The sequence below is a fragment of the Arachis stenosperma genome, chromosome 4 (assembly GCF_014773155.1).
Source record: "Arachis stenosperma cultivar V10309 chromosome 4, arast.V10309.gnm1.PFL2, whole genome shotgun sequence".
In the NCBI taxonomy this organism is placed as follows: domain Eukaryota; kingdom Viridiplantae; phylum Streptophyta; class Magnoliopsida; order Fabales; family Fabaceae; genus Arachis; species Arachis stenosperma.
In genome coordinates, this window is record NC_080380.1 from 88,593,243 (window position 1) to 88,609,731 (window position 16,489).

Sequence of the window (16,489 nt, forward strand, 5' to 3'; positions counted from 1 at the left end):
ATTTGAGAGTGTAGTGTGATTCTAACTAGCATCCTTTGGTGGGACACCAAACTTAGAATCGCACTTTCACTCTTGAATTGTTTTGGTGTGGAACACCAAACTTAGCCCCTTGTAATGCAGGGGAAACAACTTGTGATCTTTATTGAAATGCAGCTAAAAAAGTAGTTACCTAAGGTTGGGTTGCCTCCCAACAAAGCGCTCTTTTAACGTCACTAGCTTGACATTTCTCCCTCATCAGGGTGGTTGGTAATGCTTGAAGTCCTCCCCTCTCGCTGTGGACTTGTATCCATTGGTTGTATCAATGATCTCTACATGTTCCAGGGAGAGAACTCTGTTGACTGTGAAGACTTTCGGTAACTGAGATGGTACAGTGGGGAGATTAGGGGGAATATCCGGGTAGTAAGCTGAGATCACTCTATCTCCTGGAGAGAAGTCTTCCGTAGGGATCTTTTTGTTCCTCCACTTTCTTGGTACCTTCTTCCTTGTGTCCTTTGATATTGCCTTGCTCTTGATGACTTTTTTTTCTAAGGGAGTTGTGATGTTGTCTTCACATGCCTCTAGAGGTTTCGGTTCCTCTAACTTTTCCTTGAGCTGTGGTAGTTGCTGTTTTCCTTGTTTATCAACCAAAGGGGTCTCCAGATAGGTTGGGTGTGCTTCAGTGCTTGCTTCCTCCTTCAGCATCTCATTACGATCTTTGCTTGGTTCCTTGTGCTCTTGGTCTGCTTCTTGTGAGAGTTTGAAGACATTAAAGCTGAGCCGTTCATCATGGATCCTCAATATTAGCTCCCCTTTCTCCACATCTATGAGTGCTCTGGCTGTAGCTAGGAAGGGTCTTCCCAATATGATTGGGTGAGTGTGACTCTCTTCCATGTCCAGGATGACAAAGTTTGTTGGGAGAAAGTATTTTCCAACCTTTAGCAACACATTTTCCACCACTCCTATTGGTTGCTTGAGTCTTGTCAGCCAGTCTGATGACTACATCTGTGGACATTATCTCATTAATTTGCAGCCTCTTCGCTAGGGATAGGGGCAGTAAGTTGATGCTTGCCCCCAAATCACAGAGTGCTCTATCAAACATTGTTTCTCCTATGGCACAGGGGATATGAAAACTCCCTGGGTCTCTTCTTTTTGTAGGCAACTCAGGTTGAATAAGGGCACTGCATTCCTTATTCATCACTGTAGTCTGGCCTCCTTTGATTGAGCTTTTCATGGGAAGAAGTTCCTTCATATACTTGATGAATGCAGGCATTTGTTGGATGGCCTTGATGAATGGTATGTTTACATGCAGAGATGCAAACAAGTCTAGGAACCTTGAGTATATTCTCTTCCCCACAGCACCATTGAGCAGTTGGGGAAATGGTGCATAGAGCTTCAACAGCTCTTGTTGTGAGATTTTTGGTTCTTGGTGATCTCTATCCTCCTCCTCTGTTGAGTTATCTTCAGGTTGTTTGGAGAGTTTACTTTGCTTGTCTTCAGCCTCTTGACCACTTGTAGTGACCATTTTGCAATCTTCCCATCTTACTTTCTTTGCTTCTCCTCTTGGGTTTTTCTCCGTGTCACTTGGGAAGCCATCAGTAGGTTTGGAAATCTTCTCAGCTAAGCATCCCACTTGGAATTCCAGCTTCTTGATGGTCTCTCCCTGGTTCTTAATATTGGCTCGCACCTCCTCTTTGAACACCTTGTTTTCTTGAATCTCTTGGCATATTCCTTCAAGTAAGGTTTCAAGCTTAGAGAGTCTGTCATCAATTGATGGTAGATTGGGATTAGAGGTGGAAGGATGAGAGGTGTTGTTTTGGTTTTGATATGGGTGTGGTCGTGTGGAGAAGTGTTGTTGTGGGGGTGTTGATATGTCCTCTGTGTGAATTGTTGATGAGCTGCATTGTTGTTGGAGTTGTAACGTCTCTGGTCTTGGCTTTGATCTTGCTGATTCCCCCACCCAAAGTTTGGGTGGTTCCTCCATCCAGGGTTGTAGGTTTTGGAGTATGGATCATGGTTCTGTCTAGGTGAATTCCCAATGTAGTTGGCTTGCTCAAGATTACCCTCTACCTCTTCATCCATTCCTTCTTGGGTTGTTGATGAAGTGGTGATGGCTGCCACTTGGTTCCTCTCCATCTTCTTGGTGAGGTCAGCTAGCTGCTTAGTAATGAGCTTGTTCTGAGCCAGCAGAGCATCTACATTGTTTAGCTCTATCACTCCTCTAGTGTTCCCTCTTTCGGAAGCATAGAAGTAGTCATTCTCAGCTACAGTCTCAATGACATCTATGGCTTCTTCAATGGTCTTCTTCTTGTTCAATGATCCTCTAGAGGAATGGTCTACTGCCTTCTTTGATTCATATGACAAGCCTTCATAGAAGATATGCAACTGCACCCATTCATTGAACATATCGGGCGGACACCTCCTTGTTAGGTCTTTGAACCTTTCCCAAGCTTCATAAAGTGTCTCCCCATCTTACTGTCTGAACGTCTGCACTTCAGTTCTCAGCCTATTGATCCTTTGAGGGGGGTAAAACCTTGCCAAAAACTTATTCACTACCTCCTCCTAATTTGTCAGGCTTTCTTTTGGGAATGATTCAAGCCATTTGGATGCCTTGTCCCTGAGTGAAAAAGGGAACAAGAGCAGCCTATAGACATCCTGGTGGACTTCATTGGACTTCACTGTGTCACAAATCCTCAAGAAGGTGGTCAAGTGTTGATTCGGATCTTCTTGAGCACCTCCTCCAAATGAGCAATTATTCTGCACAAGAGTGATGAGCTGAGGTTTTAGCTCGAAATTGTTGGCATGGATTGTTGGCTTTTGGATGCTACTTCCACAGTTGCCTGGGTTTGGATTGATGTAAGAGCCTAACACTCTTCTATCCTCCTGGTGGACGAAATTGTGATCTATTGTCTTTGTACTTGTATGAAATTTAATAATTGGCTCTATTTGAATTCACAACTCCGTTCAACTAACCAGCAAGTGTACTGGGTCGTCCAAGTAATAAACCTTACGTGAGTAAGGGTCGATCCCACAGAGATTGTTGGTATGAAGCAAGCTATGGTCACCTTGTAAATCTCAGTTAGGCAGATTAAATTGGTTTATGGATTTTCGAATAATTAATAATAAAATAGAAAATAAAAAGGGATAGAAATACTTATGTAAATCAATAGTGGGAATTTCAGATAGGTGTATGGAGATGCTGTGTTCCTCTTGCAACTCTACTTCACTACTCACTCTTCCTTCAATCCTTCTTACTCCTTTCCATGGCAAGCTGTATGTAGGGCATCACTATCATCAATGGCTACTTTTAATCCTCTCGGGAAAATGGTCCTATGCGCTGTCACTGCACGGCTAATCGTCTGGAGGCATCACCCTTGGTTGATAGCTACATCCCATCCTCTCAGTGAAAATGGTCCAAATGCTCTGTCACAGCACGGCTAATCATCTGTCAGTTATCAATCAGGTTGGAATAGAATCCATTGATTCTTTTGCGTTTGTCACTAACGCCCAGCCTTCAGGAGTTTGAAGCTCGTCACAGTCATTCAATACCGGAATCCTACTCGGAATACCACAGACAAGGTTAGACTTTCCGGATTCCCAGGATCTTACTTGGAATACCACAGACAAGGTTAGACCTTTCGGATCCTCATGAATGCCGCCATCTATCTAGCTTATACCACGAAGATTCTGTTGGGGAATCTAAGAGATATGCGCCTGGCCTAAGGTAGAACGGAAGTGGTTGTCAATCACGCGCGTTCATAGGTGAGAATGATGATGAGTGTCACGGATCATCACATTCATCAAAGTGTTGTGCAACGTATATCTTGGAATAAGAATAAGAGAGAATTGAATAAAAAGTAATAGTAATTGTATTGAAACTTGAGGTACAGCAGAGCTCCACACCCTTAATCTATGGTGTGCAGAAACTCTACCGTTGAAAATACATAAGTGAAAGGTTCAGGCATGGCCGAATGGCCAGCCCCCTGAGTGATCAAGAGACCGAATAATCAAAGGCTAAACAGTCAAGAGATTAAACTGTCAAAAGATGTCTAATACAATAGTAACTTATCCTATTTATACTAGACTAGCTACTAGGGTTTACATGAGTAAGTAATTGATGCATAAATCCACTTCCGGGGCCCACTTGGTGTATGCTTGGGCTGAGCTTGATCAATCCACGAGCTGAGGCTTCTCTTGGAGTTGAACTCCGAGTTATGACGTGTTTTGGGCGTTCAACTCCGGATCATGACGTTTTTCTGGCGTTTAACTCCAGACAGCAGCATGTACTTGGCGTTCAACGCCAACTTACGTCATAAATTTCCGAATAAAGTATGGACTATTATATATTGCTGGAAAGCTCTGGATGTGTACTTTCCAAGGCCGTTGAGAGCGCGTCATTTGGAATTCTGTAGCTCCAGAAAATACATTTCGAGTGCAGGGAGGTCAGATTCCAACAGCATCAGCAGTCCTTTTGTCAGCCTTTTTCAGAGTTTTGCTCAAGTCCCTCAATTTCAGCCAGAAATTACCTGAAATCACAGAAAAACACACAAACTTAAATTGTGAATTTAACATAAAAACTAATGAAAACATCCCTAAAAGTAGCTTAAACTTCCTAAAAACTACCTAAAAATAATGCCAAAAAGCGTATAAATTATCCGCTCATCACAACACTAAACTTAAATTGTTGCTTGTCCCCAAGCAACTGAAAATCAAATAGGATAAAAAGAAGAGAATATACTTTAAATTCCAGAATATCAATGAATATTAATTATAATTAGATGAGCGGGACTTGTAGCTTTTTGCTTCTGAACAGTTTTGGCATCTCACTTTTTCCTTTGAAGTTCTGAATGATTGGCTTCTCTAGGAACTTAGAATTTTGGATAGTGTTATTGACTTTCCTAGTTAAGCATGTTGGTTCTTGAACACAGCAACTTATGAGTCTTGGCCGTGGCCCTAAGCACTTTGTTTTCCAGTATTACCACCGGATACATAAATGCCACAGACACATAACTGGGTGAACCTTTTCAGATTGTGACTCAGCTTTGCTAGAGTCCCCAATTAGAGGTGTCCAGAGCTCTTAAGCACACTCTTTTTGCTTTGGATCACGACTTTAACCACTCAGTCTCAAGCTTTTCACTTGGACCTTCATGACACAAGCACATGGTTAGGGACAGCTTGATTTAGCCGCTTAGGCCTGGATTTAATTTCCTTGGGCCCTCCTATCCATTGAAGCTCAAAGCCTTGGATCCTTTTTACCCTTGCCTTTTGGTTTTTTTTTTTTTTAAGGGCTATTGGTTTTTTCTGCTTGCCTTTTTCTTTTTCTTTCTATATTTTTTTTCGCCATTTTTTTTTCGCAAGCTTCTTCTTGTTCACTGCTTTTTCTTGCTTCAAGAATCAATTTCATGATTTTTCAGATCCTCAATAACATTTCTCTTTGTTCATCATTCTTTCAAGAGCCAACAATTTTAACATCCATAAACAACAAGATCAAAAGACATATGCACTGTTCAAGCATTCATTCAGAAAACAAAAGTATTGTCACCACATCAATTAAATTAAATTCAAGGATAAATTCGAAATTCATGTACTTCTTGTTCTTTTGAATTAAAACATTTTTCATTTAAGAGAGGTGAAGGATTAATGGATTTTATTCATAGCTTTAAGGCATGGTTACATACTAATGATCATGAAGTAAAGACACAAAACATAGATAAACACAACATTAAAAACCGAAAACAGAAAGAAATAAAGAACAAGGAATGAATCCACCTTTAGTGGCGTCTTCTTCTTGAAGGACCAATGATGTTCTTAAGCTCTTCTATGTCCCTTCCTTGCCTTTGTTGCTCCTCCCTCATTACTCTTTGGTCTTCTCTTATTTCTTGGAGAATGATGGAGTGCTCATGATGTTCCACCCTTAGTTGTTCAACATTGTGGCTCAAATCTTCTAAGGAAGTGTTGAGTTGTTCCCAATAGTTGTTGGGAGGAAAGTGCATCCCTTGAGGCATCTTAGGGATTTTTTGATGATGAGCTTCCTCATGCATCTCTTGAGAACCGTGAGGGGTCTCTCTTGCTTGCTCCATCCTCTTCTTGGTGATGGGCTTATCCTCTTCAATGGAGATGTCTCCTTCTATAATAACTCCAGCTGAGTAACATAGATGGCAAATAAGGTGAGGAAAAGCTAGCCGTGCCATGGGTGAGGGCTTGTCGGCTATTTTGTAGATTTCATTGGAGATGACCTCATGAACTTCTACTTCCTCTCCAATCATGATGCCATGAATCATGATGGCCCGATCCACAGTAACTTCAGATCGGTTGCTAGCAGGAATGATGGAGCGTTGAATGAACTCTAACCATCCTCTAGCTATAGGCTTGAGGTCCAGTCTTCTTAGTTGGACTGGTTTGCCTTTGGAGTCTCTCTTCCATTGAGCTCCTTCCACACATATGTCCATAAGGACTTGGTCCAACCTTTGATTAAAGTTGACCCTTCTAGTGTAGGGGCGTTCATCTCCTTGCATCATGGGCAAGTGGAATGCCAACCTCACATTTTTCGGACTAAAATCCAAGTATTTCTCCCGAACCATTGTGAGATAATTCTTTGGACTCGGGTTCATACCTTGATCATGGTTCCTAGTGATCCATGCATTGGCATAGAACTCTTGAACCATTAAGATTCCGACTTGTTACATGGGGTTGGTTAGGACTTCCCAACCTCTTCTTCGGATTTCATGTCGGATTTCCGGATACTAATTTTTCTTGAGCTTGAAAGGGACCTCAGGGATCACCTTCTTCTTTGCCACAACATCATAGAAGTGGTCTTGATGGCTCTTGGAGATGAATCTTTCCATCTCCCATGACTCGGAGGTAGAAGCTTTTGTCTTCCTTTTTCCTTTTCTAGAGGATACTCCGGCCTTAGGTGCCATTGATGGTAACGGAAAAACAAAAAGCTTATGCTTTTACCACACCAAACTTAAAATATTGCTCGCCCTCGAGCAAGAGAAGAAAGAAGAGAAGAAGAAGAAGAAGAAACTATGGAGGAGAAGGGGAAGTGATGGTTCGGCCAACGGTGAGAAGAGGGGGTTGTGTTGTGTGAAAATGAAGTAGAATGGAAGGGTATTTATAGGGAGAAGGGGGAGGGTGTGTTCGGCTATTTAGGGTGGGAATGGGTGGGAAATTGGTTTTGAATTTTTGAAGGTAGGTGGGGTTTATGGGGAAGAGTGGATGGATGTGAATGGTGAAGGGAGTAATTGGGAAGAGAGATTGAGAGATTGAAGTTGTTGGGAAGTGTGACATGGGGAAGAGTAAAATAGGATTAGGAGGTAAGGTAGGAATATGGTAGGTGGGGATCCTGTGGGGTCCACAGATCCTAAAGTGATCCTGTGGGGTCCACAGGTCCTGAGGTGTCAAGGAATTCCATCCTTGTACCAAATAGGCGTGTAAAATGCCTTTGCACACCATTCTGGCATTTAAATGCCCATTGGTGCACATTCTGGGCGTTCAACGCCCATGTAAAGCATGTTTCTGGCGTTGAACGCCAGTTTCATGCTTGTTACTAGCGTTCAGCGCCAGCTTTTCTTCTCCAGGCACATTCCTGGCGTTCAGCGCCAGAATGTTGCTTGTTTCTGGCATTCAGCGCCAGAATGGTGCTCTGTTCTGGCGTTGAATGCCGGCCAGATGCATCTTACTGGCGTTGAACGCCAGCCTGTGCTTCCTCCAGGGTGCGAATTTTTTTCTGCTGTTTTTGACTCTCTGTTTTTAATTTTTTTGATTTTTTCGTGACTCCTCATGATCATGTACCTAATAAAACACAAAATAACAATAATATAGAATAAATAAAAATTAGATAAATAAAATTGGGTTGCCTCCCAACAACCGCTTCTTTAATGTCAATAGCTTGACAGTGGCTCTCATGGAGCCACAAGGTGATCAGGACAATGTTGTGTAGTTGCCAATACCAAACTTAGAGTTTGGATATGGGGTCTTAACACCAAACTTAGAGTTTGGTTGTGGCCTCCCAACACCAAACTTAGAGTTTGACTGTGGGGGCTCTTCTTGACTCTGAACTGAGAGAAGCTCTTCATGCTTACTCTCTTCTGTCACAGAGGGATGGCCATGTGCCTTAAACACAAGTAGTCCCCATTCAATTGAAGGACTAATTCACCTCTGTTGACATCTATCACAGCTCCTGCTGTGGCTAGGAAAGGTCTTCCAAGGATGATGCAATCATCCTCTTCCTTCCTAGTGTCTAATATTATGAAATCAGCAGGGATGTAAAGGCCTTCAACCTTTACTAGCACGTCCTCTACCAATCCATAAGCTTGTCTCAATGACTTGTCTGCCAATTGTAATGAGAACAAGGCAGGTTGTACCTCAATGATCCCCTGCTTCTCCATTACAGAGAGTGGCATAAGATTTATCCCTGACCCCAGATCACACAGAGCTTTTACAAAGGTCATGGTGCCTATGGTAGAAGGTATTAAGAACTTGCCAGGATCTTGTTTCTTTTGAGGTAGAATTTTCTGAATCCAAGTATCCAGTTCATTAATGAGCAAGGGAGATTCACTTTCCCAAGTCTCATTACCAAATAACTTGGCATTCAGCTTTATGATAGCTCCTAAATATTGAGCAACTTGCTCTCCAGTCACATCTTCATCCTCTTCAGAGGAAGAATAGTCTTCAGAGCTCATGAATGGCAGAAGGAGATTTAATGGAATCTCTATGGTCTCTATATGAGCCTCAGATTCCTTTGGATCCTTAATAGGAAACTCCTTCTTGCTTGAGGGACGTCCCAGTAGGTCTTTCTCACTAGGATTTTCGTCCTCCTCCTCCCTTGTGCATTCGGCCACATTGATTATATCAATGGCCTTGCACTCTCCTTTTGGATTTTCTTCTGTATTGCTTGGGAGAATACTGGGAGGAGTTTCAATGACTTTCTTACTCAGCTGGCCCACTTGTGCCTCCAGATTTCTAATGGAGGATCTTGTTTCACTCATGAAACTGAAAGTGGCCTTTGACAGATCAGAGACTACATTGGCTAAATTAGAGGTGTTTTGTTCAGAATTCTTTGTCTGTTGTTGAGAAGATGATGGATATGGCTTGCTATTGCTCAGCCTATTGCGTCCACCATTGTTAAAGCCTTGTTGAGGCTTTTGTTGATCCTTCCATGAGAAATTTGGATGATTTCTCCATGATGAGTTATAGGTGTTTCCATAAGGTTCACCCATGTAATTAACCTCTGCCATGGCAGGGTTCTCAGGATCATAAGCTTCTTCAGAAGCTGCCTCTCTAGTACTGTTGGATGCATATTGCCATCCATTCAGATTTTGAGAGATCATGTTGACTGATGAGCGGATAATTTGTATGCTTTTTGGCATTGTTTTTAGTATGTTTTTAGTATCTTTTAGTTAGTTTTTAGTATATTTTTATTAGTTTTTAATTAAAATTCACTTTTCTGGACTTTACTATGGGTTTGTGTGTTTTTCTGTAATTTCAGGTATTTTCTGACTGAAATTGAGGGTCCTGAGCAAAAATCTGATCCAGAGACTGAAAAGGACTGCAGATGCTGTTGGATTCTGACCTCCCTGCACTCGAAGTGGATTTTCTGGAGCTACAGAAGCCCAATTTGCGCGCTCTCAACGGCGTTGGAAAGTAGACATCCTGGGCTTTCCAGCAATATATAATAGTCCATACTTTGTCCAAGATTTGATGGCCCAAACCCGCGTAGCAATCCGGCCTCAGAAATTCCAGCGTTAAACGCCGGAACTGGATTAAAAGTTGGAGTTAAACGCCCAAACTGGCATGAGAACTGGCGTTTAACTCCAAAAAACGTCTCTACACATAAAAGCTTCAATGCTCAGCCCAAGCACACACCAAGTGGGCCCGGAAGTGGATTTTTCTGTCATTTACTCATTTCTGTAAACCTTAGGATACTAGTTTACTACTTATAGGACCTTTTGACATTGTAATCAGCACCTTATGACCTCATAACATTTCATACACGTTCTTTCCACAGTATGAGCCTCTAAACCCCATGGTTGGGGGTGAGGAGCTCTGCTGTGTCTTGATGGATTAATGCAATTACTACTGTTTCTTATTCAATCATGCTTGCTTCCGTTCTAAGATAACACTTGTTCTTAATCCGGATGAATGTGATGATCCGTGACAATCATCATCATTCTCAACCATGACACGTGCCTGACAAGCACCTCTGTTCTATCTTAGATTGAGTAGTTATCTCTTGGGTTCTTTAATCGGAATCTTCGTGGTATAGGCAGGACCTGATGGCAGCATTCAAGAGAATCCGGAAGGTCTAAACCTTGTCTGTGGTATTCTGAGTAGGATTCAATGATTGAATGACTGTGATGTGCTTCAAACCTGTAACCTACTGGGCGTTAGTGACAGACGCAAAAGAGTGATTCTATTCCGGTAGGGGAGGGAACCAAACCGGTGATTGGCGGCACTGTGACAGAGTGCTTTGCATTAGCTTTCACTGCGCGGATGGGAGGTAGCTGCTGACAACAGTGAGACCCTACACGAGCTTGCCATGGAAGGAGACATGCGTGTTTGATGAAGAGGACAGTAGGAAAGCAGAGATTCGGAAGATGGAGCATCTCCAAACCTCAACCCATTCTCCATTACTGCAGTACAAGTAACCATTACATGTTCTTTTGCTTTTTACAATCAATCCTGATAATTTCTGATATCCTGACTAAGATTTACAAAATAACCATAGCTTGCTTCAAGCCGACAATCTCCGTGGGATCGACCCTTGCTCACGCAAGGTATTACTTGGACGACCCAGTGCACTTGCTGGTTAGTTGTGCGGGATTGCAAAAGTGTTATTGCAATTCGTGCACCAAGTTTTTGGCGCCGTTGCCGGGGATTGTTCGAGTTTGGACAACTGACGGTTTTTTTGTTGCTTAGATTAGGATTTTTTTTATTATTTTTGTTGGTTTAGAGTCTTTTTAGTTGAGTCTAGTTTCATATTCTAAGTTTGGTGTCAATTGCATGCGTTTGTTTTTCTTTTAAAATTTTCGTTCTTGCATGTTCTTAGCCCTTTTTGATTCATAAAAGTTCTAAGTTTGGTGTCCTCTTTGTGTTTTTCCTTTAAAATTTTCGAAAAAAATTAGTGTTTGATTTTCTAAAATTTTAAGTTTGGTGTCTTTTTGTGTTTTTCTCTTTCCTCTTTTTAAGAATCAAATCTTTTTCATAAAAAAATTTTTTCAATCATATCTTCTAATTGCTGTTTTCAAAATCTTTTTCTTTACTAATTGATTCAGTTCCCAATTTGCTTTGATCTTATTTTATTCTTAATTTTCGAATTTTATTTATTTTCCTTTTGTTTTATTTTATTTTATTTTAATTTTTCGGTTATTTCAAAAAAAAAATAATAAAAAATAACAAAATTCATCTCTTTGCAATTACTCTCATTTCCCTTTTGTCTATTATGGACTTAAGTGGAATTAATCAGTCCAGAAGGACTCTGGGGTCTTATGCTAACCCCATTACAGCTGCATATGGGAGTAGCATCTGTATACCTCCCATCAAAGCAAGCAGCTTTGAGCTAAACCCTCAACTCATTATCATAGTGCAGCAAAATTGCCAGTATTCCGGTCTTCCAGAGGAAGAACCTACTGAGTTTCTGGCACAGTTCTTACAAATTGCTGACACAATACATGATAAAGAGGTAGATCAGGATGTCTACAGACTGTTACTGTTTCCATTTGCTGTAAAAGATCAAGCAAAAAGGTGGTTAAATAACCAACCTACAGCAAGCATAAAGACATGGAAACAGTTATCAGAAAAATTCCTGAATCATTTTTACCCTCCAAAAGGATGACACAGCTAAGGCTGGACATCCAAGGCTTTAAACAAGAGGATAATGAATCCCTTTATGATGCCTGGGAGAGGTATAGAGGTATGCTAAGAAAATGTCCCTCTGAAATGTTTTCAGAGTGGGTACAGTTAGACATTTTCTACTATGGGCTCACAGAAAAAGCTCAGATGTCTTTAGACCACTCAGCTGGTGGATCTATACACATGAGGAAGACAATTGAAGAAGCTCAAGAGCTTATAGACATTGTTGCTAGAAACCAATACTTATATTCTAGCAAGGAATTCGTTCCACAAGAAGAGGTCATGGCAGTAGTCACTGATCCTGATCCTCAAGAACAGATGAATGAGCTTAATCAACAACTACTCCTGATGACTGAACAGTTAGCAGAATTTAAAGAATGCTCCATGATACTAAGGTTGCTAACAAGAGCATAGAACTGCAGTTGAATCAAGCAAAACAGCAAATATCTAAACAAATAACAGAAGAATGTCAAGCAGTTCAACTGAGGAGTGGGAAAACACTGAATGCCACTGCTCAAAAGAGCAAGAAGTCAATTAAGGAACAGTTGACAGAGGATGACCAAGCCACTGTTCAAAATCCCTCTGAGGACAGTAAGAGCCCAGAGAGGAATATTATTGGCGTTCAAACGCCAGAACAGAGAGGAAAGCTGGCGTTAAACGCCCATTCCCTGCCCAGTTCTGGCGTTCAAACGCCAGAAAAGGGGGAGAAGTTGGCGTTTAACGCCCAAACTTCATCCACTCCTGGCGTTCAAACGCCCCAGGAGAATCAGACACCTGAGAGTGCTGACAGTAATCCCTCTAACAAGGCTTCTTCAACCACTTCTGTAAGGAATAAACCTGCAGCATCTAAGGTTGAAGAATATCAAGCCAAGATGCCTTATCCTCAGAAACTCCGCAAAGCGGAACAGGATAAGCAATTTGCCCGCTTTGCAGACTATTTAAGGACTCTTGAAATAAAGATTCCTTTTGAAGAGGCACTTGAGCAAATACCCTCTTATGCTAAGTTCATGAAAGAGATCTTAAGTCATAAGAAGGATTGGAGAGAAACTGAAAAAGTATTTCTCACTGAAGAATGCAGTGCAGTCATTCTAAAAAGCTTACCAGAAAAGCTTCAAGATCCTGGAAGCTTTCTGATACCATGCACATTGGAAGGCACTTACACCAAGGTAGCCTTATGTGATCTTGGAGCAAGTATTAACTTAATACCTGCATCACTATCAGAAAGCTTGGGTTGATTGGAGAAGTCAAAACCAACCAGGATATGCCTCCAACTTGCTGATGGCTCCATTAAACACCCATCAGGCATAATAGAGGACATGATTGTCAAGGTTGGGCCATTTGCCTTTCCAACTGACTTTGTGGTGCTGGAAATGGAGGAGCACAAAAGTGCAACTCTCATTCTAGGAAGACCTTTCCTAGCAACTGGACGAACTCTCATTGATGTACAAAAGGGGGAAGTAACCTTGAGAGTCAATGAGGATGAGTTCAAGTTGAATGCTGTAAAAGCTATGCAGCATCCAGACACACCAGAGGACTGCATGGGCGCTGACATATTGACTCTCTGGTAGAAGAGATCAATATGGCTGAAAGCCTAGAATCAGAGCTTGAGGACGTCTTCAAAGATGCTCCAACTGATCAGGAAGAGCCAGAAGAGGCAAAGGAATTTTCGAAAATTCCTCAGGAGGAAGATAAGCCTCCTAAGCCTGAACTCAAGCCATTACCACCATCCCTGAAATATGCATTTCTGGGAGAGGGTGATACTTTTCCAGTGATTATAAGCTCTGCTTTAAATTCACAGGAAGAGGAAGCACTGATTAAAGTGCTAAGGACACACAAGACAGCTCTTGGGTGGTCCATAAGTGATCTCAAGGGCATTAGCCCAGCCAGATGCATGCACAAGATCCTGTTGGAGGATAATGCCAAACCAGTGGTTCAACCACAGAGGAGGCTAAATCCTGCCATGAAGGAGGTGGTGCGAAAGAGGTCACTAAATTACTGGAGGCTGGGATTATTTATCCTATTTCTGACAGCCCATGGGTGAGCCCTGTCCAAGTTGTTCCCAAAAGGGAGGCATGACAGTGGTTCATAATGAAAAAATGAACTGGTTCCTACAAGGACAGTCACAGGGTGGCGCATGTGTATTGACTACAGAAGGCTCAATACAGCCACCAGAAAGGATCATTTTCCTTTACCATTCATAGACCAAATGCTAGAAAGACTAGCTGGCCATGATTATTACTGCTTTTTGGATGGCTATTCAGGCTACAACCAAATTGCAGTAGACCCTCAGGACCAAGAGAAGACAGCATTCACCTGCCCTTCAGGCGTGTTTGCCTATAGGAGAATGCCTTTTGGTCTGTGCAATGCACCTGCAACCTTTCAGAGGTGCATGCTCTCTATCTTCTCAGATATGGTAGAGAAATTTCTGGAAGTCTTCATGGATGACTTTTCAGTATATGGAGACTCATTTAGCTCCTGTCTTAACCACCTATCACTTGTCCTGAAAAGATGCCAAGAGACCAACCTGGTTTTAAACTGGGAGAAATGTCACTTTATGGTGACTGAAGGAATTGTCCTTGGGCACAAAATTTCAAGCAGGGGAATAGAGGTGGATAAGGCAAAGGTGGAAGTAATTGAAAATTACCACCACCTGCCAATGTTAAGGCAATCAGAAGCTTTCTGGGGCATGCAGGATTCTACAGAAGGTTTATCAAGGATTTTTCGAAAATTGCTAAACCTCTGAGTAACCTGCTAGCTGCTGACACACCATTTGTTTTGACACACAGTGTTTGCAGGCATTGAGACCCTGAAAGCTAAGCTGGTCACAGCACCAGTCATCTCTGCACCAGATTGGGCATTACCATTTGAATTAATGTGTGATGCCAGTGATCATGCCATTGGTGCAGTGTTGGGACAGAGGCATAACAAACTTCTGCATGTCATTTATTATGCCAGCCGTGTTCTAAATGATGCACAGAAGAATTACACAACCACAGAAAAAGAATTACTTGCAGTGGTCTATGCCATTGACAAGTTTAGATCCTACTTAGTGGGATCAAAGGTGATTGTGTACACTGACCATGTGCTCTTAAATACTTACTCACAAAGCAGGATTCAAAACCCAGGCTTATCAGATGGGTGTTGCTTCTGCAAGAGTTTGATATAGAAATAAGAGACAGAAAAGGACAGAGAACCAAGTGGCAGATCATCTGTCCAGAATAGAGCCAGTAGCTGGGGCGTCCCTCCCTTCTACTGAGATCTCTGAGACCTTCCCAGATGAGCAACTCTTTGCCATTCAGGAAGCTCCATGGTTTGCAGACATTGCAAATTATAAAGCTGTGAGGTTCATACCCAAGGAGTACAGTTATGTGCAAAGAAAGAACTAATTTCAGATGCCAAGTACTACCTTTGGGATGAACCATATCTCTTTAAGAGATGTGCTGACGGAGTGATCCGCAGGTGTACCCAGAGAGGAAGCACGAAGGATCCTATGGCACTGCCATGGATCACAGTATGGGGGACACTTTGGAAGTGAGCGAACAGCCACTAAAGTTCTCCAGTGCGGCTTCTACTGGCCTACTCTCTATAAAGATTCCCGAGAGTTTGTGCGTAACTGTGACAGTTGCCAAAGAGCTGGTAACCTGCCTCACGGATATGCCATGCCTCAACAAGGGATATTAGAGATAGAGCTGTTTGATGTATGGGGAATTGACTTCATGGGGCCATTCCCACCATCATACTCAACACTTACATTCTGGTGGCAGTGGACTATGTATCTAAGTGGGTAAAAGCATTGCTACACCCACTAATGATACCAAAACCGTGCTGAAATTCCTCCAGAAAAACATTTTCAGCAGGTTTGGCGTCCCTAGAGTACTAATCAGTGATGGGGGTACTCATTTCTGCAATAAACAGCTATACTCTGCTATGGTTAGATATGGAATCAGCCATAAAGTGGCAACTCCGTATCATCCACGACAAATGGGCAAGCTGAAGTCTCTAACAGAGCTAAAAAGAATCCTGGAACGGACTGTGATGTCCCGAAGAAAGGATTGGGCAAAGAGCTTGGATGATGCTCTGTGGGCATACAGAACAGCATTCAAGACTCCTATAGGCACCTCTCCATACCAATTGGTGTATGGGAAAGGCCTGCCATTTGCCTGTGGAACTGGAACATAAAGCCTACTGGGCAACCAGATTCCTAAACATGGATGCACAGTTAGCTGGTGAGAAAAGACTGCTCCAGCTAAATGAGCTAGAGAGTTCAGACTCAATGCCTTTGAAAATGCTAAGATCTATAAGGAAAAGGCAAAGAAGTGGCATGACAGATTGTCAACCAGAGTCTTTGAACCAGACAAAAAGTTCTGCTCTTCAACTCTAGGCTCAGACTGTTTTCCAGGAAAACTCAAATCCCGGTGGAGGGGTCCATATGATTACAAAAGTGTCACCATATGGTATGTTGAGCTTCAGGATATTGATTCTGACAGTAAGTTCATTGTTAATGGACAGAGGATCAACACTATCTTGAAGGAAATTTTGAGCAGGAATGCTCAAAACTGAGACTTGAGTGATTCAGTGAAAGTCCAGCTAAAGACAGTAAAGAAGCGCTTGCTGGGAGGCAACCCAGTCATTAGGAAGTTGTACGATTAGTTCTTACAGA

At 42.1% G+C, this 16,489-nt stretch overlaps 1 protein-coding gene across 1 annotated transcript; it reads right to left on the reverse strand.

Annotated features, from left to right (window-relative positions):
* Positions 1–763: 763 nt before the first annotated feature.
* LOC130975181 (uncharacterized) lies at positions 764–2,112 on the reverse strand. Its single transcript, XM_057900006.1, has 2 exons — positions 1,899–2,112; positions 764–1,707 (listed from the first exon to the last, which is right to left on the reverse strand). The coding sequence occupies exons 1-2, from the start codon at positions 2,110–2,112 to the stop codon at positions 764–766; spliced, it is 1,158 nt and encodes a 385-aa protein (XP_057755989.1).
* Between the last annotated feature and the right edge of the window lie 14,377 nt (positions 2,113–16,489).